The sequence below is a fragment of the Anopheles arabiensis genome, chromosome 3 (genome assembly GCF_016920715.1).
Source record: "Anopheles arabiensis isolate DONGOLA chromosome 3, AaraD3, whole genome shotgun sequence".
In the NCBI taxonomy this organism is placed as follows: Eukaryota; Metazoa; Arthropoda; class Insecta; order Diptera; family Culicidae; genus Anopheles; species Anopheles arabiensis.
In genome coordinates this window covers 90,891,885-90,915,591 of record NC_053518.1, presented here as the reverse complement: position 1 = coordinate 90,915,591, position 23,707 = coordinate 90,891,885, and the positions used below count along the sequence as shown (strand labels likewise).

Genomic DNA, 23,707 nt, shown 5'->3' with positions numbered 1-23,707 from the left:
ATTGAATTGGGGGAGTCATTCAATTTACTTAATTTGCTTCATAAACACGAATGTCCCCGACTTGGAGCGCCCCGAAAATGGGCTTATCATACTGTCGTTATCGTATTTAGTTTGGTAATTGAAGCACAACACAGTAGCACAATAAAGTACGTCGAGACGACACAGATGCTCGTGCAAGCTTTACGATCGTTTAGTTCATAAATTTGGGTGCCGTAAGTGAACCAGATGCACTTCAAACTTTTCTTCGCGTCAACAGGCAAAAAAGAAATGGGTGTGAGAGCATATAATAATTTTCCCTGCTGCTACTGTATCGGATCAGGCTTTTGCAACACGTGTGCAAAAATGTTAGCTGACTGTCTCCCCTACCCTCCCTCCCCGCTTATTGCTTTTGAATGTCGTGCCGAAGCAACGGTCTTATCAGAAAGAACAAAAAGGAAAAAAAAGACGTCCAGCGGAAAGTGCCACGGCAATCTCGGGAAAAGGTAACCACTTTATCTTTTAAGTGTTTGTTTTCACAAACGGCGCGAACGAAAACTTTACCATCATATTTGACCTGCTTTTTTTTGCGGCTCCTTCTGCTGCTTGTGCTCAATTCTCGTGGGGTCGATTTTTATATCGTATCCCTCGTCCCGCGTACTACGTTCAGCTCTTTTGGAACGTCACGCGTGCATACGTACCACTCCCTTGGGGGCTTGAATTATTTATAAATTATTGAAATTCCCTGCCCGCCGGAAGCGAGCAATAATCTCCTGCCACACTCACACACTTTCTGACGTTTGGGGATGGCTTTCGGGAGGGAAGTTTTTATAGCTAGTAGTAGCCTCTCAGATTTTATCCTTCGTGCGAACGAGCCCACAGAATGTGAATACGATACATGGGGTGGAATGTGTCGCTTGTTTTCTCGGCCTGATTTTGAATACGAATCTCGTTGCCTTAAGGTGACAATGGAGAGCCTGCACAGATAAAAAAGGCCAAGGTGTAGAACCTTTTACCCAACGCAAACGATGTCCTCGAAAGCTTTGTTTCTTTATGCTTCTTCTGGAGCGGATCAAAGTAGGGGCAAAGTGTATCGGCAAACGACGGGGCAAAGATATCCCTTTTTATGGAGGACAGCTTCCATCTCACCTCACCCATCTGCCCTCACATTTTGTATGATGGAATATAAGTAGCAGAAAATATTCTTCCAACGTTTATCTGTCTCGGGATTTTCATTTTTTTCGTGTGTTGCCTGGACGCAGCACATTCAATCCGTTGAAGAAACAAACCCGCGCTTTGCTCGAAGCTACTGCAGCTGACAGCTTTGCTACTTTGTTTCGTTTCGTCAAGCGGGGCGGGGTGGGTCCTTCTGTAAATGGGAAGTGGGGGCTTTTCCTCGGTCACATTAATGCGAAGTAAACGGTGACCCAGGCAGCCCTTTCGGTCGCAGTTTATGTTTACGATGTGCCTACGCATGCTGCTGCTCGCTGCTAGAAGGCGAGCAAAAAGGATTAAAGTATCGGTTGGCTCCCCCACCGCGGGGGATAGCTTTGGGAAAGTTTTGCCGCGCAAACACAGAGACTGGTCGGTGGTGTGCTCTGGTGGTGTCGTATTCAATGGTGGTGAGGTTGCTTCGTTCTTCCCGCTTTCTTGTGGTTGCTGTGAAAGAGGAGGTATGGAAATGTTGCAATAGAGCCTCGGAAGAATGTTCACTGTAGAACGATTAATCATTTTATGTGGGCGTGTAGAAGCAGTCTCGCGCGCACATATGCAAAGCTCTAAATCAGTGATTTGAAATTTCGCTGGTTAGGCAACAAAACCTCTGGTTTGGGGTTGTAATTCCCGTGGCAGTTTGTGGTTATTTGTGGCCACTTTTGGTGTTGGAGTTTTGCTAGTATACGAGTACAGCGGAACGGAAGGATCAGAGCGATCCTTGGTCGTTTGTAAAGTATTCTGTGGAAGAGGATTTGCCTTAAGAACAGATAAAGCGCTGAATTAGTGGTTCAAAGGAATTTATCGTTCTGATTATTGTTAAGCTCATAAAATAAATGTTATGCTTTAAGAAAATTTCAAAGCAATCTTGGCTTGAGAATACTTAGGAGTACTTATTCCAGACATTTCAATGAACTTCTAGAACGAACTATGTTTCTTCTCAGTACAGTAACATTAAGTAGTACCAAAACCTTCAAATTACCGAGCGATAATTAATGTCAGGAACTACTCCCGAACACAATGTCACGTCGCAAAGCTTCTGTGCAAAGAAAGCTCCCAATAGCTGTTCTTCATTTTCAGCAAAACTGTAAGTTCTTTCCACTGCATTGTTCCTAGACTGAATCTGGTAGATATTTTTAGCCACCGGTTATGTTACAGATATTACTGACTGTGCACATTGTTTTCGCGTGCAAAAAATAAGTTGAATAATACAGCAAGACACCAAAAAAAGTCACCCGGATGGTTGCATTTTCCAGCCGAATGAAAAATAGATTCTTCCAATCCACAGTAACGTGCACGCGACTCCCCCTTGTTATGGTGTAAGAAAGCTACTACGAGGTAAAAGACGACGTACAAATGTCAAGGCCTTTTTGCAACTGTCACCAGAGTTGACGGGCCTCTCTCTGTAGCGCCGCGTTGTTTGTCGTACAATTCTCGAGTGGGCGATTTTGTTGCTGAATAAATTGTAAGCACTATTTTCGAGTGCTTATAAAAGGTGATGCGGTAGCGATGGTGGGACACACGGACGTCTTGGAGTTGGAATTTGTTGCAATTTACATTTGCGCTTTTTGTGTCCGCTCATCAGGAGTCGCTTGTTCTTTTCACAGTGGTCCCCCGCTTCGTTAAGACACCTGTAAACGATCCAACATCGTCGGTGGGGGTGAACAGTAATCCTGCTGTACGTTTGCGAGAAGCCTTAGTTAGTCCGGGAGCGGAAGCTTACTGTGGGATGGAGTTGTTCAGCGTTTTATTGCAAATGTGCACTTTGCCTTCATCTTCCAATGGTTGGCGCGTTGATGATGATGGGAAATAGGATGCTATTGGAGCAGTAATTCTGGCAACGTGATTGTTTTAGATCATCCCGGAACAGTCTGTCATCCTATTGAAAAACCAAACGGCGAGTACATTTTCTCGTACCACGCTCTCTTTGTCATTTTCCCAGTCCAGAGCACTAGAGGAGATCTTATCCGAAGGCAAACGGGAAGGTACACAGGACTGGAAGTAATTTATTATACGCGCGCTACATCCGGCACTGGAAAGAGGAACTGCCAGACTAAGCTTCCCGAGAAGCTCCAACCGGAAAGTGTAAGTGGCTTACGGCTGGTAGGACCCTGGTTGTCGCCTACTTTGACGTAATGAAAAATATGCCAATCAACAAAGAGAGGAGACCCGCTCGAAAGGACAATAAAGCGCGTTTCTCGGTGTTGACTGTCCGGTGTCGTGAACTTGAGAAGTGAGAAATTAATTAAAATCTATTCCAATTTCGGTCCGTCAGCCGGCCCCCGGGGGGGGTCTGTGTGACCAGTTGGTGGCACCGCAACTCAGCGTTTCATCCCAGGGGGTGTGTGAATGTGAGAGTTTGGGACACATTTTTGACTCCCAAGAGGAAGGGCGTTTGACGGGCAACAGGTCAACAAGCGGATTGTGAATTGTTTCCTGCTCGTCTGTGTGTTCTTCTGGGACAAAAAGGATATTTAGTGTGCGATTGCAGGCACTTATCTCTTCGACTAGGACGGTCCTTTCTGGCCCGGTCAGCCCTGGGTTGTTCAAGGTGCGCCTAGCAATTAGGATCATCAGGGATTAAGGAACCGGACGGGTGGAGTGTAGCCCAAAATTAGCATCGACTTAATTGTGTACGTATTTTTTGGGCTGAAGAAGAGAGTGTGCGGAAGTGTGAGGAAGAAAGCCTGAAGTCCCGGAACCCCGGCAGAGGATGTTTAGCAAACATCAACTTAATTCCGAGAAATTTGCCGACACTCTTCAGGACGAGACGGTAGTACACGCAGTTCGAAGGGGAGTGGGTCTCCAAGCGGGGTGGTGTTCGAAATTTGATTTGAAAACATGTTGAGAGGACGTTCCGGGAAATTTAACTCGTGCTTTTCGCTTGTCAATCGAGTGCCGTTGTGTTTTCGTGTTTTTCACTCAAGGCTTGTAAGGTTCTACTGTGTGCACTGTGTGTGTCATGGGAAATTATCTGAATTTTCTGTGTATATAAAATGGTAGCAGTAGCACCGCAGCACCGGAGAGATCTCCGTTGAAGATGCGGACAGATGGGAATTTGTTTTGAAGATAAATAGAAATATAACGTAGGAAACGGACTTGTTGGGGGATGTTGGGGAGGGAAAGGTTACGGAGGAGGAAAATGTTGGTGAATTAATTTTGTAAGAATTCATTATGTTGCTCCCGCTCGTTCATTTCGACACAGTTTTTGGGGCGTCCTTTCTGCATCTACAAATACTCAAAACGATTGCCGAGACGACGACCAGACTGTGAGAATACAGTGTATGTTGAGATGGACATAATTTGGATTTGAGGAAAATACAATCTGCTTACCATATTGAGTGAATTTTGTGTTTTTTTCTTATCCAAATGCTTACGTTTGGTTAGAATTTTGTAATTATGACCATCTTTAGTCCCACCATTCCGAAAGGGTTGCTGCAAAAAGGATCGCAATATGCGCAGAATGCGAATGAATATGCTTGGTGGAAAAGTTTTCAATTCGCTGTTACTGCTTCGCTCGCCCTTAATCTTTCCCTCCTTTTGGCATAGAAATTACACATTCACACCTAATTAAAGGATGCGGAAAATTTTTGACAAAACACCGCGCGAGAAGAAAGAACTCTGAAAATAATTCCACCGGCGCGCGGTGGAATGCCAATGGTGGAAGTTCTACCAGTTGTTCGACTTATTTCATGTTGTTTGGGACGCCCCATCACGGGCTTTGGGACAATGTAAAACTTTTCCACTAGTGCGTTTGGGAGCGGTTTTTGCTGATGTTCTTTCTTTTTGGTTTTCCACCCGAAAAGCGTGACTTCTTCGACACTCTGCAGACGGACGGGCATCGCCTTATAGAGTCGTCTGTGGTACGAATTCCCGTTTCAATTCCGCGGAACCATAAGCTCCCAGCGCTCCAAAGACGTTAAGAAATGGCATTAGAGGGACAGAAGCCCGTTTTAAAACAATCGCAACTAACTGCGAAGAAAACTTCACCCCACGCTAATGTATTCAAAGCTTTTCAAGTGTGTAGCGCTGCTCTTGCGCGAAAGCTCGACGCTTTTTTTAGTGCCTCAACAACTACTTTCGAAGCAGATTTTTGAAGATTTTTTTTCTATTCGTAAAGTGTTTCTAAGAACCCTTTTCAGAGAGAGAGAGAGTGGGTACTTTTGGGTTGTGCTTGTGTCAAGATTGTTTCGCTGCTGTATTGCCGGGTAGAGATATTCCGTTGACGACGTCGAAAGAAGAGCTGCTTGGTTGTTGGTCGTTAGAGTATGAATTGCTTGCGAACGACGACTACCAGTCGGCAGAATGGGTCGTTTGTAGGGAATTGATTTCGGCTTTGGACAATAATATCCTTATTCTTATAGAAAAAAATACTAGTTATATTTGAATAGGAATGCAATAAGCGATTTTTAACAGCATTTGATTAGATTCGGAACATCATAATTTGCACTCCTGTTGTTTCCTGACATCATCCTGACAGGCAGAACATTTAATGATTGAATTTTATTTATTTTATTGATAGTCATTGGAATTTGCCAGTCATATTGTGGTGTGGTCCTGCTGTTTAAATAACGTTACTCGTCAATTTTCAGTGTCGATGGTGGTGTGGTAGGTTGTTGGTACCTTTTTCAACGTCATTAGCGAATATGAAGGAGATGTGCTGATGCGTCCTAGTAGTAGTAGCTGTAATTGATAAAATTTATAAATGTGGTCTGATGCGGTTTGTTGGTGATTCTAAACCAACTGACAGAGGTTCACTTCCGTTTCGATAGATATTCACTGGTTTTGTGCTGACTTGAAATTTTTGGTAAAACGTATTGGCAACGGGATGAAGGAGGTGTGTGTGTTTGAGGTGAGGAAAAACCGTCCCGTTTCTGCTGACGCACTGTCAGCCCTCCGTAGATAGCGTCTGGTGAGCGGGACGAGGATCAGAGTTTTGTGGTTAATCGTCATCTATAATCGCTATTTGAACGCTTCTTAATCTCCTCCTCTTTCCCGCCTTGCGCCAAAACCACACAAAAGGTCCGCACCACACATTCGCATCGGATTTTACGGTGCGCAAAATCGATGCCTGCTTGCCTGTCGTCCCCTTTTTATACCCCAGGAAATTCGCTGACATCGATGGAAAAGCCAAATTTTTGTGGCCGATCAAGTGAACATCGTTCGATTGGTTTGTATCGTTTTTCCGGGGAAGTACGCTTTGGTTGGGAGAAATTGTTGCAAAGGGGCATTGACCGGGGAGGATATGAGTGAGCGGGAGAGCTTCATGTACATCGTTGGAGGTGGATCCTTTCGCCTTTTTTTTCTCTAACCCAAGTCGGTCTCGATAGACGTTAGATGAATAAACGGAAAATGTGTTTTTCATCGATACACAACACCCTTCCTCTCTCGCTGCTGTCAGACTGTTGGCCTACTTTTATGTTACAATTTTCCCTTCCAATCTCTGCTATCTCTGTCCCCCTCTCATCGCACTGCGAAACGCATTGTGGCCCATTTAACATGGATTGATAATGACAGTTGGTTTGCTGCGGGTACGCGCACGGTGGCCGGTGGCAAAAAGTAATCAAAAATGGTGTTTCGATTCGATTGAGTTCGTTTTATGGCATCTCTCTAACACGGGGACATTGGTCTCGGACCGGGACTGCCAGTGGTCGTTAGTGGTTAATGTGAGCCTTGGCTCCCGTTAACGCAATGCTCTTCGCATCCTTCCAGCGACACAATTGTGTACCGAGGCAGTGTTGAAATGTTCTGACATGTTTGTGCGACCTCACTTGGTAGCTCGTGTACTGCTGGTTATTGTGAAAAGCTGGCTCTCCGTTGCGTCGGTTGCCCAAAATTAATCCGATATGAAATTCATGAAACTGTGTACTATTGTGTACCATCAAACTCATCCCGAAACGGGTGGCGGTGTTACTTGTTTGTTTTTCATCTCGTAATTGATCGTTTGAAGTTGGCTCTAAGACTATCAAAACCGTGCGGCACCGCCTCTGATACCGATACCGGGAAGGTCAGTTAAGCAGGGCAACAACAACCCCCTTCTTCGGGTGGGCGATTACTTTAAATAATTCATTACCTCGCGCGCGCCCTCCAACGACGACGGGCGTTGGGTTGGGTATTTTCGGTGAGAAATTAATTTTCCTTTCTAGCTACTTCAGCAACAGCACCGCTGATGAAAATCAGAGGGATGAATGGTTGTTTTTACTGTAAATAATAGAATATAATTAAAGCTCTCGAGCGCGCTCACTCGGGCGCGCGTTCCGGTTGGTTGTGTTGGGCTTTGGCATGCCGAAAAATAGGTTATGCCAATGCTTTCCTATTTCTCGTTCGCAAGTGATTTGCGTAGAATTGCGTTGTTTTGGTGACTGGCGTGATCGTTGTTGTGTGTTGTGTGGTTTTGCAAGAGTGACTGATCAGGCTCAGGAACTTACACAGGTCTGGTTTGTTTTTCGTGTCCTGCACAGTTCGTTTGTGTCAATTTTCCAGCAGCCCTGGTGACCGTAGAAAATGTGCAATCCACCCCCAAAAGCGCCACATTTGAATTAATTATTCAATCAGAGTTTTAGTTACAAACGGGGCAGGAGGCAAGTTGATGTTTTGATTGGACAGCGATTGTTTGTTAATACTGTTGGTTCACTGGTCACAAACAACAACTTCATTGTATATTTTATGATCTGTAGTAACATGTTTTCTAGTGAACTTTGAGTGGACGTACATAAAGTTGGTGTAATGTTAAAGTTCACATTTAAAGTTAACATTTTAGGTCCTCCATTGTGCGATAAATTCCTTGTTGTCTGTTGCAGTCTAAGGCAATCTATTCTACTCTTGTGATTTACTTGAGGAACATCTTTTTTGCTCCTACAATCTCATGTCTGCATCTATTTTACTCTTGGAATGGCTCAAACGAAGATTTCCACAGATTTAACGCGTGTTCTGTACCAATCTCGTCTAACTTCCAGCTCGTCGTAAAACCGCCAGAGCAAAGTACTCAGAAACCAAAGTCTCATAAATTAGTCAGACGATTTCAATTTCAGCTTTTTACGGCGAACCAACCATCATGTGTGCGCTGTTACTTAACTTTCCTCCGTCGCTCTGCTCTCTACACCGCTCTCTACTTCAACTTCTCAAATGGCGTAATTTTAGACTCCACGGAAAAAAACGCCAGCAGCGAGGAAAACAGCTGGCTTTCTCCTGCGACGTCAAACCCGTCGATCATGACGTACGCCCAGCGGTGTGTTCGTCGTTCACGTCGCTGGCTGCGCATTGCCGTACTCTGCTTCCCCGGATCAAATCATTCTTAAAAGCGCTAGCAATTATCAGATTTGTGGTTGACTATTCCGCTGTGGGGCTGGGACGATGCTGGGAGGATTGGAAAATGGATTGAAGTTTGCCTTTTGTTGCGCTGTGTACCTCTCGAGGGTTTACTATTGATACGAACTGGTGCAAGGGTTTCCGCCTCCGTTATTGGACCGGCGTCATCGTCTGTAGCTGACAGTATAGTGTACGTGTGCGTGTGCACTCCATGGATATCAAAAGCGGGAGGGTTGTTTTAAAAATAAATTACACATTTGGATGCTAGTTAAATTCGTACTAAACACGGTTCAGCTTGGGCGCGTATAAATAAACGATGCGATTCTCTCCGTTCCGCCGGCTAAGGGATCATCTTCTTCTCTCTTTCGCTCTCTCCCAGTTCTATTTTACTATTCCATGCTGTATCACCTATCGGGTGTCGAGCGTTTTCCACACGTGTTGTCGCTCCCGATCGATCCCGTTCGTGGTGGAAAAGCGCACATGCTCACACGAATAGACGCATTCCTTCAATCCGTCATTCAGCTCGGAATGGAAAATTGGGCATCCAACGGATCTGAAACGTATTTCATAACAAAAACGAAGCAGGGAGCGCAAGGGAAAAACTCTTTCGCATTGCCTGAACCGTTGCGATGGCTCTTGCCAGTTTGATTAATTAGCGTCGATTCATTTTAATGAGTGGAATTTATTCTCGTTTAAAAAAGACTTTGTTTACTCTTTGCTTTCCTTCATTTAGCTAATGATTTTCATTATTTTCTTTTTCTTTCTATTCTGCAGAACAATAATAACAACATCAACGTCACAGACGAACCGCGCCGGAAGCGCGACGTTGCGACGCGCCCCAACCATATCCTGCTGTTCACGATCCTGAACCCGATCTATCCGATCACAGTGGTAAGTGGAACTATTTCATCCGGAGATATTAAATCAACCCCTTTGTGTCCCGTCTTACATCAACTGATCCCGAGTTGGGACTTCACAAGTATCAATTTATGTTACGTATCCCTTTTTATTGCATCCCCGTAGAAGTTCAAGTTTAATCAGTTGCGATCCTTCCCCGTCCGGTCACATATTTTTGTGTTGATCTTGCTTTGAAATTTGGCTCATCCATCGGCCGAAGGAAAGGTCAGAAACCACAACATCGTCTTACTCCCTCCCTGGAGGGACTGTTATCAATTCAAGGGAAAAAGGTTGCTTTAGCAGTTTGGTATAACGCAATGATGAAAACCTTGATATTGGCAGTGAATTCCTGCCTTTGCCTGCGGGACACGTTTAATCACAATCGGGCTTAAACAACCTTTCGCTGTGTCGTAAAGCGAACCAAACAAGGATGACATAATACCTAGCACCACAAGAAGACTTTCCTCGGAAAATGTGTACAAACGTCACCATGTGTTTCCTATCCACCAAAGTTAAACAACGGATTAGAGCAATAAGAAAGACGGCCGGGAAGGGAACAGGACGAACCGGTTTCCCAGGAACGCGGGTAAAGCCATCCATCCCGGGACCCGGGCGGGTATTAATAATGCATTCCATTAAACTCTCCGATAAATGGTCGCCGCCGAAAGAGAGGGATGTAAAGACCCTTTTTTGTGCTGATCCCTTCCGCGCCACCCTCGGGGTGACCCATTTTAATTGGCCTCGTTTAAAACGGTGCTGCTGCTGCTCAACCCTTTTGGACTAGCCATTTTTTTGCTCTCACCGTCGGGAAATGGTGACCCTTTTCTTGGCAGTGGGAAAGAGAGGTTGAAGCACTGGAATCGGTTCTTGCCACTCCGTGTGGTTGGTTGGAAATAATTGCAGGGCTCGCGAATGCACCCAGGTAATAGAGGGAACGCGTCATAGCCGGCGGATGTGGTGCGCACAGTACATGCCTCCTCCGGTAACATCGGAGGAAGGTTTTACGGGAGATATCGCTCAGCAAACGCATTAATCTTGGCCGGCATAGGTGATGTGACCTACAATATGGTGACTGAGTGGAGGATAATTAGTGGCGGGAAAAAGGGAACGGAGATTGGGATAGAGTTCTTAAACATGATCGATGCGTTTTGCTGGTCTGACAGACGCGGAGATGAGCTATTAACTGTGAGGAAATGTGTTGGGTGTTAGGTACTGATTGGTGACTTCTAGGAAGAGGATTAGAAGATTCTGAAGCTAGAAGTGTCACACCTTTTTGCAGTAACTCTGTTCTTATCCTACAGATTTAGGAGTCTTATATATGTAGTCTACAAGGCTTTTTTCATTTGTTGGGAAAACCTTAGAAGTAACTGATGTACATCTTAATCTACGTTACGATGATCATACTTCATCACAAAACAATTGCATCTCAAGCCGTCCGTCTCGTCCTCATTCAGACTCATCTACCATCTACAACACGTGCGTCGCGAAAATCTTGAAACGTTGAAGCACACCATCATCGACCGATTGTGGCCACCTGTGGTCGCTTTTAGTCATGCGACAGTTTCTCAAACATGAATCACTCTCAGCCGGCGTTCGGGCAACGTTTTTGCGACGGACTAAAATGTCATTTTTACCTCCCTTCTTTCGCTCTCTCTCTTGTCACCTTCTTGTCTGGGTTGCCTTTTTGTGCTCCCGAGCAGGCCCGGTGGCGGTTGCTCATTAATATTCTACCACCAAAGTCCGACCGTTGCCAAAGAAATGAAACGTATGTCCGTTCGTCCGATCGTCGGATCGTCCGATGACGACGATGATGATGATGCACGGGTGGAGTGTTTTTCGAGATTGATGAGCCCTCCCGCCGACGAGGGAGAAGAAAGCGAGCGCGGCGGCGGTCGCAATTCTGGTGACCAGAGAAGCGCACAACATTCATGCCGTTGTGGATATGCAGCTCGCCGTAATTAATTGCGGCATGTTCCGGCGGGTCCACTCAACCAATCGAAGGCTGGGGAAGAGGACGAGGGATGCTACTACCTCACCCAGTACCTCCCACAGTATATGATCAAATTATTCTAGGTGTGGTATGTGATGTCGATTTAAATTTACTCCAATGTATTCTACTGCCATCCCGTTTTTGCTAGGTCCCTTAAACACTTTACCGTTTCTTCGCGCGGGACATGTTTTTCCCCAAATGGAGCATCTCTCCAAGAAAAGGGCGAAGCGGCGAATCCATTTTGCGGACGTACGATAATTGATGCTTGCGCCAAAGGGACAAGCGCGCGGGGTCCGCGCAAGGGATGACAAATGGTTTGACGAAGTTGCTGCACGACTGGGGCATTTCAACAGTCACCACCATCACCACCCAGTGGGATGGCATTCACGAGCATTTAGAGACCATCATTCGCGTCCATTATGGGCCACCACCGCTCTGGTACACACACACAAAATGGTGCATATCGAACCGAATCACGCCCGCCCATTACTGCGCCATTTGGCTCGTTGCACTTGCACACGGTTGACAATGCGAGAAAATCTCCGATGGGAACCTTCAATCGGTTTTTGGATGGGGGGCATCCATGGAGACTAGGACTAGATGTGACCGTTGTTATCATTAGTTATCTCGTGGATCTTCCCGTCTGGTTAGTGCGCTACTGATACTGTGTGCTGCGGCCACGTGTATCTCGTCCCCAATGAATGATGTTCGATTGTATTGCGACCGGGCGGGATGGGTGGTCTATACACATTCGTCGCATATGGCGGTTAGTGCACGGAGAGCACAGAGAGAGAGAGAGTACATCAATCTTTTCCCGTTTAACAATCATGTCGTCGTTGTGCCTTGCGTACCCCTCGCGACCGGGAGAGATCTGATCAGTCGTTCAAGAAACATGGGAAACATGGTATCGCTCGTTTGTGATCTCTGTCTGTACTATACTCCACATTCCAATTGGGTTTTGCATTGTATCAGGTGGGGAAATGAACTACTTGTGATGTGTGTGAGTGTGTCTGGGAGTTTCACCAGCTCACCAAAGTTCGACGTTTGAGCGATACTCAGTGGAGAGGGGAAAACACGTTCTTATTTGCTTCTAAGTGATCCATTATTCCCGGTTGCGATGAAGGGATACTAGCGATGTGAACCTTTTTTCTAGAATGCATCATAATGTTCGACATGAGTTATGACACACGCCGTCCTGCCGTGGGAAACGATATCTCTGACGTGAGTGATAACCATACACAGAGAGATGCAGGAGCTTTTTTAGTTCGCTTCTTCCTGAATAGTTTATTTGAAGTGAGTATTGCTACATCCTGCTGTAGCCCTGCTTTCCCGTCGTTTCAAGATTGATTAGTGTTGGTTAATAATTAATTGCACGCTAACATCAACTTCTTGCGTACTGCCTAGCCGTTCATAGCCACAGGGCTGTGCGAGGAGAACGTGAAGATGTTTTCGCGCTGCTTGATTTAATCTTGTAATCCCTCACTGAGAAGATTACAGGGAACATGTGTCCTGTGGTGGAATGCACAGCTGTAATGTGGCGACGCTGCCCAAACAACAACGAATGTCGATGTTCCCCTAATCCACGCGTTCAATCAAAGATTCTGAGGAAACGGCGTAAATCAGTTTTGGCTGGTGATGATGATGAGGATCTAGAATGCCCTAGGATTTCTGGTAATAACACATTCGTGCTATCTCATTATTGATGAGGCATTCACACCGTATGACACGGAAAGGATTTCTATTGCAGTGGTACGGATGTGTAAAGAGTTCGTGGAATTCATGGAATAAGCGATCATTTGGTGACTTTTTCAAGGAATTTAGGTCCTATGACTACATCTATTCAAGAATTCGCTTTCAATGGGAGTTGTCGGAGCCATTGCTCATCGTTTGCAAAGCTCTGATTGAGTTTTTTACTTTGGGAAAATGAAATAAAGCCAATCGAACTCCTGCGAAATGGAAACGAATAACAAACACACGAATACTACATACACGATTGGAATGTGAGCTCACCCGGTGTTGACTAAACCCTCCCGTTGATGAGTATCCTTATCTTCATTCCGATTCAATTCCAACCGAATGGGGCAGAGAAAAAGCGGGCTATCATGGTCAGGCTCCCCGGATGCTGTCATTACGTATGCGCTGCGGCTATATCGCGGTTATCTATCTGCCCAACAACCCGGAAACAGTCCGGGTTGGAACGACCCACCGACCCTCTCGTGTACGTGATTCCGAGGCTTTCGTTAAGGCCGGTGGGGGAGAGTTAGGGATGGGAATGATCCGTGCAAGCTCGGTAGTATCGCTAATCCATAACCCCGCATAGGCACACTGTGGATCGAAATTGATTCAGGCTCCCGTACTGTTTTTTTTTTGCTCGATTATCTCGGGCAAAGTGTCGAGCAAAGCTTCGGCGAACGGTGTAATGGACACGCGCACGCTTATGTATGTGACCGAACCGTTTCATTTCGACCCAAATGGGGTGCGCCTCTTAATTACCCGGGAGACGTGCTTCACCTGCGTGATAACACCATGCCCTTCTTGCTGTCGGTGTGTGATTGTTGGTGATTTTTATATGCTTTTCGCCCCGTTTTTTTGGGAGGCATGTCGTTTTGCAATCTACCTCACAAAGACTTCTGGAAACTTCGCTGTAAAGCCCAACAGAAGGGATAAAACATAAAGCGCCGCGCAACAGCCAATGCGTTGCAGAAAGGTAACGAACTGGAAGATGAAAGGAAACGACGCGGGCATGTGATGATATCCTGTGGACGACTTTATCCGTGCGTACAACGCTCCTCGTCGTCCTCTCGTTACCTGGACCCACAGGTCGGTGTCGGTGTGTGTGTTGTGATAAAATATTAACCCCAAAACCGTATCCTCCCAGCCCCTGTGGCAATTGTGCTGCAGGAAGGCGGAAATGTGGGGACAATATTTTTTATGACTTTTTCGCTTCCCTTGTTGGGAATTGGTCTTTTTTTCCCTCGTGCGTCAGTTGCTTTTTTGTTGCTTTGTTGCTACTGTGTGTCCGTTGTTCACTTTGCTGGTGGTGGTGCGCTTTGACTCAGTGTGCGTGTGCTGGTGCTGGTTAGTACCTATGGGATTTTATGGGCCCCTTTGAGCGACAAGGCCCGGCTTTCTGCTTGTGATTTTTATCACTCGCGCGCGATTCAGCGCTTCAGAACAACAGCGTAGAGAGAGAAAAATGAAAGGATTCGCGAAATTATTGCCCACATGAAGTGAAATCCAAACCTCCTCAGTGTGTGCTGTTCGGTCGGCGATCGGGGGATGAACGGAAGAATTCAAGGTGTGGTTTATCGTAAACATAAAATCCTTTGTGCCGTCGGTAACCGATGCGTGGGCGATGATAAGCGCTCTCCAACCGTTTGTTGTGCGTCTGTGTAGAATGGTGGAGGTGTTTCGCGTGAAATTCCCACCGGGTTGGAAAACTGGAACAGTGCCAGCATGAGGAGCGACCCACAGAGACAGTAGGTTATTTGTAACGGAAACCATTTTCCGTAAACACGATGCTCTCTCTCTCTCTCTATCGGTGTGATCACAAGATCAAAGTGCAATAAATATGTTGTTTTAGCTGTGCGGGGATGCGAGGATGTTTGACGATGCTTGATTGCGTAGGATTTGCTGCCGGTTGTGTTGGTTGCGAGCTGGTGCTCATGGAGTCAACGAGTCTGGGTCAGAGGGTATTAACGAAAGCCATAAAAAGGCGACTGTGGGGAGTGAGCGGGTGTCCATAACAAGAATTCCTAGCCGAGAGAAATGCTTTCGATTGATACAGCATCTCATCTTTGTTCCGAAATTGAGGTTAAGTCGGCAGGCTCCTGGAAAATCCTGGAAATAGTAGCATCGTTGAGTGTGAGCTCTCGAGATAAGAAATAGTGCATTGCCATACTGCTGATACACTTTAATTGGTATTTTCCGGCACAATTACGAAGTAAGCTCGGAGTTTTGTTATATCCTGGCGTTCCAAAACAAAGAAGAATGCCAAATTGTGTGATTCAATCGATTCAGTAAATGGTGTAAACCACCTTCAACTTATCGTGGGATGTAATTTTGCAGAATTCCCTTTCGTGGTAGTCTCTGCACTATCCAACTCGGTTGAGCCACTGGAGATGATGATGGCGCGACATCTATCGATAATGGGAACATCCGGCGAAAAAGGAAGGTCGGAGAAAGCCGCTACCACTTTGAGACAGTCGTTGTCTAGCAGTCTTCCGGACGACTGCTGGAGGGGGAGAAACTATTCTGCCACTGTCTGGATGAGCTTCAACAGTGTCATGAGCGTCCGCGTAGTCCATGGTGCGTAATTTAACATGTCGCTCTGTGGGTTGCAGATAATGGGATAATTGTAGGACCCTCCGTTCGAAACAGGAATTGGAGCCGGTCTTGGTGTGGTGGTTGTGCATGCCATCGTGTGCATCGATAATTGAATGATCTGTACCGAGAAGAAGTGGACTACAAAAAGTGTAGTCCGAAGATAATCGGATCAGAAGGAGACACACGGTGGGCGACAATGATGGATTGTGTTGAAAATTGTGCTACAGTATACCGGGGATGCTTTGCTGTAGCCACAGTGTTAATGTGACCATCTGTAGATGGGCGCTATGTGGTTAGTTACAACGCCTTCCCTTAAATGCAGGCAACATTGTTGCTGGAGTATCGTTTCACGCTCTGCTTGAACTTTGCAGTCACATTAAATCTGCTACCCAGCGCTCCACTGTCCCTTTTGGTGTGTGTGTGTGTCTCTGGACACATGTCCTGCCCGATTCCATTCTGCTCCATTGCTTTGCTGGACGGACGAGTCTTGGAATGGAGCTCGTTTCGGCCCAACCGTGTATCATCTAGGGCGTTTTTGTTTGCTTTTGTTTCTTGTATGTGTGTGTGTCTTTCTTTGCTAAAGCTTGCTTGTAACGTCTAGGGCAAAAAGTTTCGGTTCAAATTATGTGGATGGGATTTTTGCTCTTCTTTCTTGGACGTAAAACTTTACTCATAACCTGCTCTTCCGGTCACTGGTGACCCACTGATGGTTGACCTGGCGATGCTTATTGGTACGATACAGAAAAACCGGAAGTTAATCTCTTGACCGGTCAGAGCACGATGAAGCAGGTCCCGTTTCCGAAGCGCAAAGTTCGCTTAGGTTGTTTTATGTCCTTCTTGGAATATAGTTGTCTTGTACCTTCTCCGCAAGATGGCGGCTCTTGGCTGGTTGAGGTATCTTAGTCTCTTATTTGTAGTGACGATAAACCGTAGCATAATGCTTCCGGCGGTGTGGTGGTGTATCAGGACCAAATGAAATCAATTGAAAAACTTTTGCAACTTACCAGGAATTGCAATGTGACGACCCCGGTGGAAGATATCGTCATACAACGACAAAAAAAAAAAACGCAACGAATTGTGTAAGAGCTTCGGATTTCCCGTCGGTGATGATTCTTTGTTTCGTTGTAAGATTTTAACGATGATTGGATATTGTCATGGTTTTTATTCGCCAGCAGTCATCAAAATCCGTGAAGTGTGGATTTGAAGTTTGATGACATGCTGTCAACTGCGTCCATCTGCTAGGCCTTGGTTTATTCATGCTCTCTCTCTCTCTGTGTTGGCCTGGTAACTCACGGACCTCGGAGTTTTTATTTCGGTTTCCCGGGAGTGATTGCTAATCCTGCTGGCTGGCGTTTTATTTGCGCCGCGTACAAATTGACAATCTTAATGGTCGGGCAGCAGATTGTGCGATTGTTCGAATCCATGGACACGCGGTGGTCAGTGTACACTCACCGAGTACCGCGAGGAGGCGATTGTACCAACGGTTCTGGTTTGCAATATCGTTCCCGCAGCACCGATCGCATGATGAATGGCTGTTGTTAAAAGCTTCAATTTTGCATTTTAAATAACTGCTCCAGCGGTGCTATGTACCGTGATTATCGGTAATTAGTCAATTACTCATCCATCCAGCATCGTCGATATCGATCGATCCGACCCTTTTGCACGAGGGCGACGGCTTTGTTTTGCTTTCCAGTGAAAGTTGCCGTAATATCTTACCGGTACCGGTCGATGCGATTAAATGGTTTTCCATCTTTTTTTCCCTTCCCCCGGCACGAAGATTTCCATAATCGATCATCGAGTTTTTCTTGTTTTGTGTACCGTGTTATTCCTTTGCTTTGCTCCTTGGCTTTGGAGCCAAGGGTCTCTGACGGCTTAATTGTATGCATTTTACCGCGAGCTAATCAAATGCTTCTTGAAAGAGCACAGAAGCGATTGCAAAGTTGTGCTGAAGCGGTAAGGTTTTGCTTTACCTACAAAGTATTGCTTCATGAATTAGGCCATTGAGTTCTTGTTTAGTTCCTGGGATTGAATGGGTTGAGAAATTAATTGGTTATTTTCTTATAATTCTTTACAATTATGTTAGTTGCACTATAAATTGTATGTTTAATGTACATCTCTAGCCTTGCTTCGTTTTAATCATTTTACATTTCAATTTAAATCCTAGTCACGGCACCAACGTTTCTTTGCATCGCGTTTCTCCTCAGTGAAATTGAATTCAGAACATTCGCACAAATCCTTATGCACTGTCGGGCTTTGCAACTTATTAGATCCTATTAAAATAAACATAAATTTAAATTAACTCATAACGGCAGTTGCGCTATTTCATGCGTTTCCCCGTGGCACTCGGCTGCTCGGCTATGAGTTACTCTCGAATGCATATAATTTATTGCCAATTTATTACGGTCGCTGGGTAGGAGTGCTCTAGTTCCCGGCCTTTCATAACGAATGTTTGGAGCAAAATAAATATCTTTCATCCTCTGCAAACTCTCACCGTGATTACCGTTGTAATGCGTATCGTTTAGCGTTGGTTTTTGTGTGTTTGTTTTCGTACCTTTTTGTAAAAGCGTTTTAGAATTGCAGCTCTATTCTGGCTCTAACAAGTCTTAGCTTTTAGTCGCTAAACGGCATCGCAGCTATGGATTAAATACCGTTTCCATTCTCTGCACAAACCTGCCACCGAGATCACAACATTCTAACCCAAACGCCACATTGCTGTACCAGCTCACGTACATTAATCTTAATCGAAGTCGAATACTAATGAAGCCGATGGGACACTTTGCGCTGGGCGATACGAAACCACCGGTTGCTCTTGCTTGTGGATTCGTTGCAATGTGTCACATTTACCGATCCGATGCGGGAGGCAAACGGCAGCCGGCAAACGATCGCTAGGTTCTAGGTGCTGCCATCTACCCGGTGCACGGAACCCGTTCATGACAGAACGGCACTAAACCAACACATTCACCACGGCGTCTCGGTAGAGGAAATGCCGAACCGCAACAACGCATAGCATAGAGAGGGAAAAAACAACCCCCTCGCACACATAAATAATAATTAATCATTCCACGTTGTGCGCTTGAAAGATGCATCCGAGCAGACGGAGCGAAGGCGAAGTGCAGCTGCAGAGACTGCTGCAGCACCGTCCGCAAGGTTCAGAAAGTGGCTTATCAATTCAGCAAAAGCGGAGGGAGTAGTACGGGACACACACACAGGGTCAAGTAAGAGAGCAACAGCGTTTTGCTAAGGCTGCACACAAGTGCTTCTCGTCGAATGGAGCAGAGAGGGACACTTCCCTGTGTACGCCATATACCTGCAAACGACACAATGTCGGGAACGTTGACGACAAAAGTAAGCTCTCTGGTTGTGGTTGTGGATGGGTTTTGCGAAATGGGAGTGTTTTAATGAATAAATTTACTTTCTCTATAGTAGTAGTGCCTGACGGTGATGCTGCTGTTGCTTCTGCCGTGAGGACCGTTTAAGTGTGCAAGACGGTGCAGTCGTTCACGGTTGGCATGGCATCGCTGTCGTCTTTTCCGCCCCAAAGCGTGCGGCTGCAGTAAGCCACATGGGAAAAGGAAGACATGATATTCGTGTCACGGTTCTGGTAGGAAAGCATGACGATTTCATTGCCTGTGTTTTCACGGACACGTGAGTAAAGCAGGGAAAAGGAAATTCGATCGCAAGACAAAATGTAGGCTAAAGGTTAAATTGTCTTCAAAGTGATTGATTGTCTGCTTAATTCGTAATTATTTCGTTGTTTTTGGGTGAAACTATACCATCACATTCGTTGAAATGTTTCACGATCCGGTTCGAAGGACCAGAATTTGTCTACGCGAGTAAAGTTACTCCAAAGTAGTGTTGCACACCTACAAAGATGCAATCTATAAAATGCACACTCTGGAGTGCAGGGGTGTACTTCCTCTTTGGCACAATTTACCTGTCCTCCACAACAGGTGGCGCTCTCAGGTGGTGAAAAGTTGAGCGTTATCACCCACTTCGGACGTTTCAAGAACCGAGTCGCTTCTGTGTTCTTGCTGAATAATGAACCTCTACCGAGTCGAGTGGAAGTAGTTGAACGTAACAGAAAGGTGGTCTCTCTGGGTTGCCGATTTTCTTTCCAGATGAACAGGGTGAAATTTGCATATTTTTATAATTTGGTTTTCTACGAGGCACACTCTGGACCGACATTCGCGACATCGTCGAGGTTGACGTTGAAGCCTGCAATTGAGTGCAAATGATGCAATCTCATGCACGGGAAATAAGGCTTGAGCAAAGAAACCTGTTTGATTTTCCGCCTCGGTGCACTATTTGGTTTGGCGGACATGACTCTCAGCTCGCAGACAGGCCGCCGCCTTCAAAGGTCAGTTGCTTTTCTCGCAGGTTAATGGTCATAGATTTCAATGGTGTGAGACATTGTGTTTGTCGTCCACCAGCACACTCCGGTAAGGATGTGGTGGGTAATTTTTCTTCATTTTCCAAACTGCGTCGACTGGTTGTCTCTCTAACCGACCAGATACTAGCGCCACCAGCAGTCACAAGGGCTCGCGGTAGGTAGTGGAGTGGAATTCCGCGTAGACGCGTGGCTTTGGAGAGTCAGTAGCACGAAGGTATTTCATCCTGGAATGACAGCGTGGGATAGCGAATGGTGCAATAAATTTTCACTCAAGATAAGCAGTAACAGTTGCGCACAGTAGTAGCAGCAGCCTGGATGGAAGAGAAGCTTTTTTGTTGAACCGTAGGAATGCGTCAGCCAATGCCGAATGCGATGCGGGTTGACTATACCAGAACGTGTCCAGGACAGTGTTAAAGGTTACCAAACATGGTTGTAGCTCTATAGTGCCTGTGTTTGAATGTGTTTTTGAGCTTGTTGAGAAAATTATTATCACCATGGGATTAGTTTTGAAAATGAAGAAATTATTGTACACTCTGTGAAGATTTACCGACCGAAGGGGGTCATTCCTCGGTTCCTCTGAGTGTGTACAGTGAAGCTCCATCTATATCTACAATTGCTCCTGCCGCTGTATCATGTTGTAATATCTCGCAAAGGACATCCATGATGGAATGTTTTATATCAACAATGGTGTCCTTGATTCGTCCCCGAGTCGGATTGTGATGCTTCTTTCTGTGTTCGTGTTGCCTGTGTCCTGTCGCAATGTCTGTAATTTGTTGCTTTTACTACTGCGTCAGAATCGTTTATTGCTTTCAGCAAGAGCAGTAGAACGTTTTCTTTAGAGAGAGTGGAGCAGCTTTCGAGAGGTCCTGTTGGAAAAAAAGGCAAAATTGTCATTGTATCTTTTCGCTTTCCAGCAGCAAGTGGTGCAGAAAATTGTCTAGCTCTATAACCCTACTTTCTAGAAGTACAACTTTCCCCCACCTGATGGGTGAGCAACAAATTGATTTGGATTGCATGCATAAAAGATACCGAAACACGCCACGCAACAGACAATCCGGCTCGAAGGACCAAAGTTCCATACCACCGTCTAAGTGCTTTGTGGCGCTTTGAAACCCATTGGAACTCTTTTTTGTTGTGCGAAATACAATTGCTCAACGTGTGCATTGTCACCGTTCCAATCATGCGGCTTTTCCAAATCCATTCCAAGCTAATGATGATGCACTTATCCGGGGTGCCGAATGTGTCCGCTCGCTGCTGTCATTCAGCGCGTTCCACCCTCCCGAAGTGACGCTGCAAATTCCAGCACGGATAGTGCACGTTCAGAGAAAATCTCTTCCCCCGGACATTAAGATTGCTCTGGACTCTCGGCAGCACTCCGGACGCTACCACTCGTTTGCCTAATGCGCATAATAATCTGCAGCCAGCAGCGGCCGAGCCCTATCAGCGACAACTCTCGGTTGGAATTGTTGGTACGTCTGTCACGCAAACGTCATTCATATCCGACAGGTGCGACAGTGGTTGAGGACGGGGTGGTACACAGGTGTGTGACTGTCGACTCGTCAGGTCGGTCAGACTGTCGAACCCAAATTTAATTGGCTTGATTCATTCGCCATCGAAAGCGCCATTTGCACTTTTGCTGTCGATTATGACTGCGCTGCTTTGGGATGGACATCAAGGAAGTGGTCAATTGTGAAGTGCACTTCGAGAGAGAACACGGTTGTCCATCTCACGCCAAAGTGCGAGTAAAGGGGGGTGTTGAGATATGCGGTCCATTTTGTGATCGAATTTCCCTACACAAACCCACTCTTTAGTGTGGAACGTACCGGTAACACATTCCCATTGCATTGTTGAAATTGCTTGGCTTTCGTTTCGAATTTCGTCGACCGGTTTGTAGACAACGCGACCTCGAGGTGTGTGGTGCAGTTGGATAAGCCGAGAGAGTGGGTTATGTTCGTGCGGGGCGGTGCATTGCAATGGCATGAATATTGCACACGCCTCGCTTTGCATAAGTAAACATCCCGAATTATGAATGCAGCCCTTCGGCAAAGGCGTTTGTCCTTCGCATGGCGGCGGTCTATTCCCATTTTGTTTGCACAGTCGTATGACACTGCGCAGGCGAGGCAAGGCGATGGTCGCGCGTTTTGTGCATCGTCAGCAGAAGGTTGTGGATTTTCCGGCATTCATTCTGCTACTTTGGAGTCGCTGGTGACGGTGACAGTTGGCGCGCTGGCGCTACTGCAGCCCAGTTTTTGACATGCGACATTGCGGGTGAAACTGTCAACAGCAGAGTGAGAGAGAGGACGGTGTGTATGTGTTTGTAGAACAACGCAATCGTGAAGAATCGCCTACTTGCTACGCTTAATGTGTGGTGCAGGTCAGGATGGCAAACATGAATTTTAAAGAACCCTCGCGCGCGTTCTTCAGCTTCCTTTTTGATTGTAATGCGTAAAATCGTTTCACGTGCTTTCGTCTTCATTGTTAACTCATTATTGCATAAGCTCTAGTCTAGTTTTTTCCCCTCCCTGTCCATTATTCGCGACACTTGACAGACAGAGAGAGCGCACCCGTGGTTTCCCTGTCTTCGACCCAGAGCTCCAATGGCTGGGAACGTTGTAAGGTCTCATCAGCGCACAGTATGAATGCGTAGTCATTTTTTGTTCACCTGCGTCATTCGGTCCTGTCCCATTGAAATTCCTTCAACCCTTTTCCCTTTGCATGTAACTTCCCCTTCACCCTGCCACCTTTCCTGGGAGGGTGAACATTTTAAACATTTGCTTGACACAATGAATTGCTGATATCATTGTGCACTGCTGTGCCGCCCACCGTCACGTTTCAGCGTAACAGGTACAAAAGGCAAAATTTCCCTCCTCCCCAGCACAAGCAAAGGCTTAATGGCGAGAGTGGCGGAGAAGAGGGCTGATGCACCTTTGACGATGGACGGCGGGGGGGGGGGGGGGGGTTGAGGTGTAATGATGACGTTTTTCTATGCTGGATAAAAGAGGAACGATTGTCGCCTTTAAGCTGCTCTGGGGCGTTCGTCGGCTCTGTCGTCGGTGCAAAGCGTTTCAAATTATGCTGACAACAACGATGTGTTTGGGTGTCTCTCTGTGTGACGGGTGCAACGACAGGCGCATTATTTTTCACTTGAACTAATGCAAAAATGGCTCTCCTGCTGCTTGTGGGGTGGGGTTTTTCATCTCATTCATGGAGCATGGAAATGGGTCTGCAGCGTTTAACAAAATCGTTCAGCAAAGAAATGTTCCCCTGCGCGCGCTGTGTGTTGCACATAAAACAGGAGAAACATAAATTCAACCGTGTACCGTTCACCACACACAAACACACACTAACCACCAGCAAGTTAATATAAGATAGAGTGGCAAAGGGTTTCGCCAAACGCCCATAAAGGTTAGTAAAGGAAAAGCGTATCCCTTTCTCTGCTAGCTGTGCTCGGGAACAAAACACATCCATGGAGATGTACGAATTCATGGCAATTTTATTGTTTAAATTTTATGGCACCCGCTGTTGGATGTTTTATGTTATGGTTGCAATTGATTCCTAGGAAATGTATAGCTGTGTATGTGTGTGTACCGGGATATAGATCAACTGGA

The 23,707-nt window shown here is 46.0% G+C and overlaps 1 protein-coding gene across 13 annotated transcripts in view; it reads left to right on the top strand.

Annotated features, from left to right (window-relative positions):
• LOC120903553 (heterogeneous nuclear ribonucleoprotein L) overlaps positions 1-23,707 on the top strand; it is a 184,035-nt gene that overhangs the window by 69,235 nt on the left and 91,093 nt on the right. For all 13 annotated transcript variants that reach the window (XM_040313045.1, XM_040313047.1, XM_040313046.1 and 10 more), the window contains one exon: positions 9,271-9,387. In XM_040313045.1, coding sequence (XP_040168979.1) covers positions 9,271-9,387 — 117 coding nt within the window. The remainder of the gene's footprint in view (positions 1-9,270; positions 9,388-23,707) is intronic.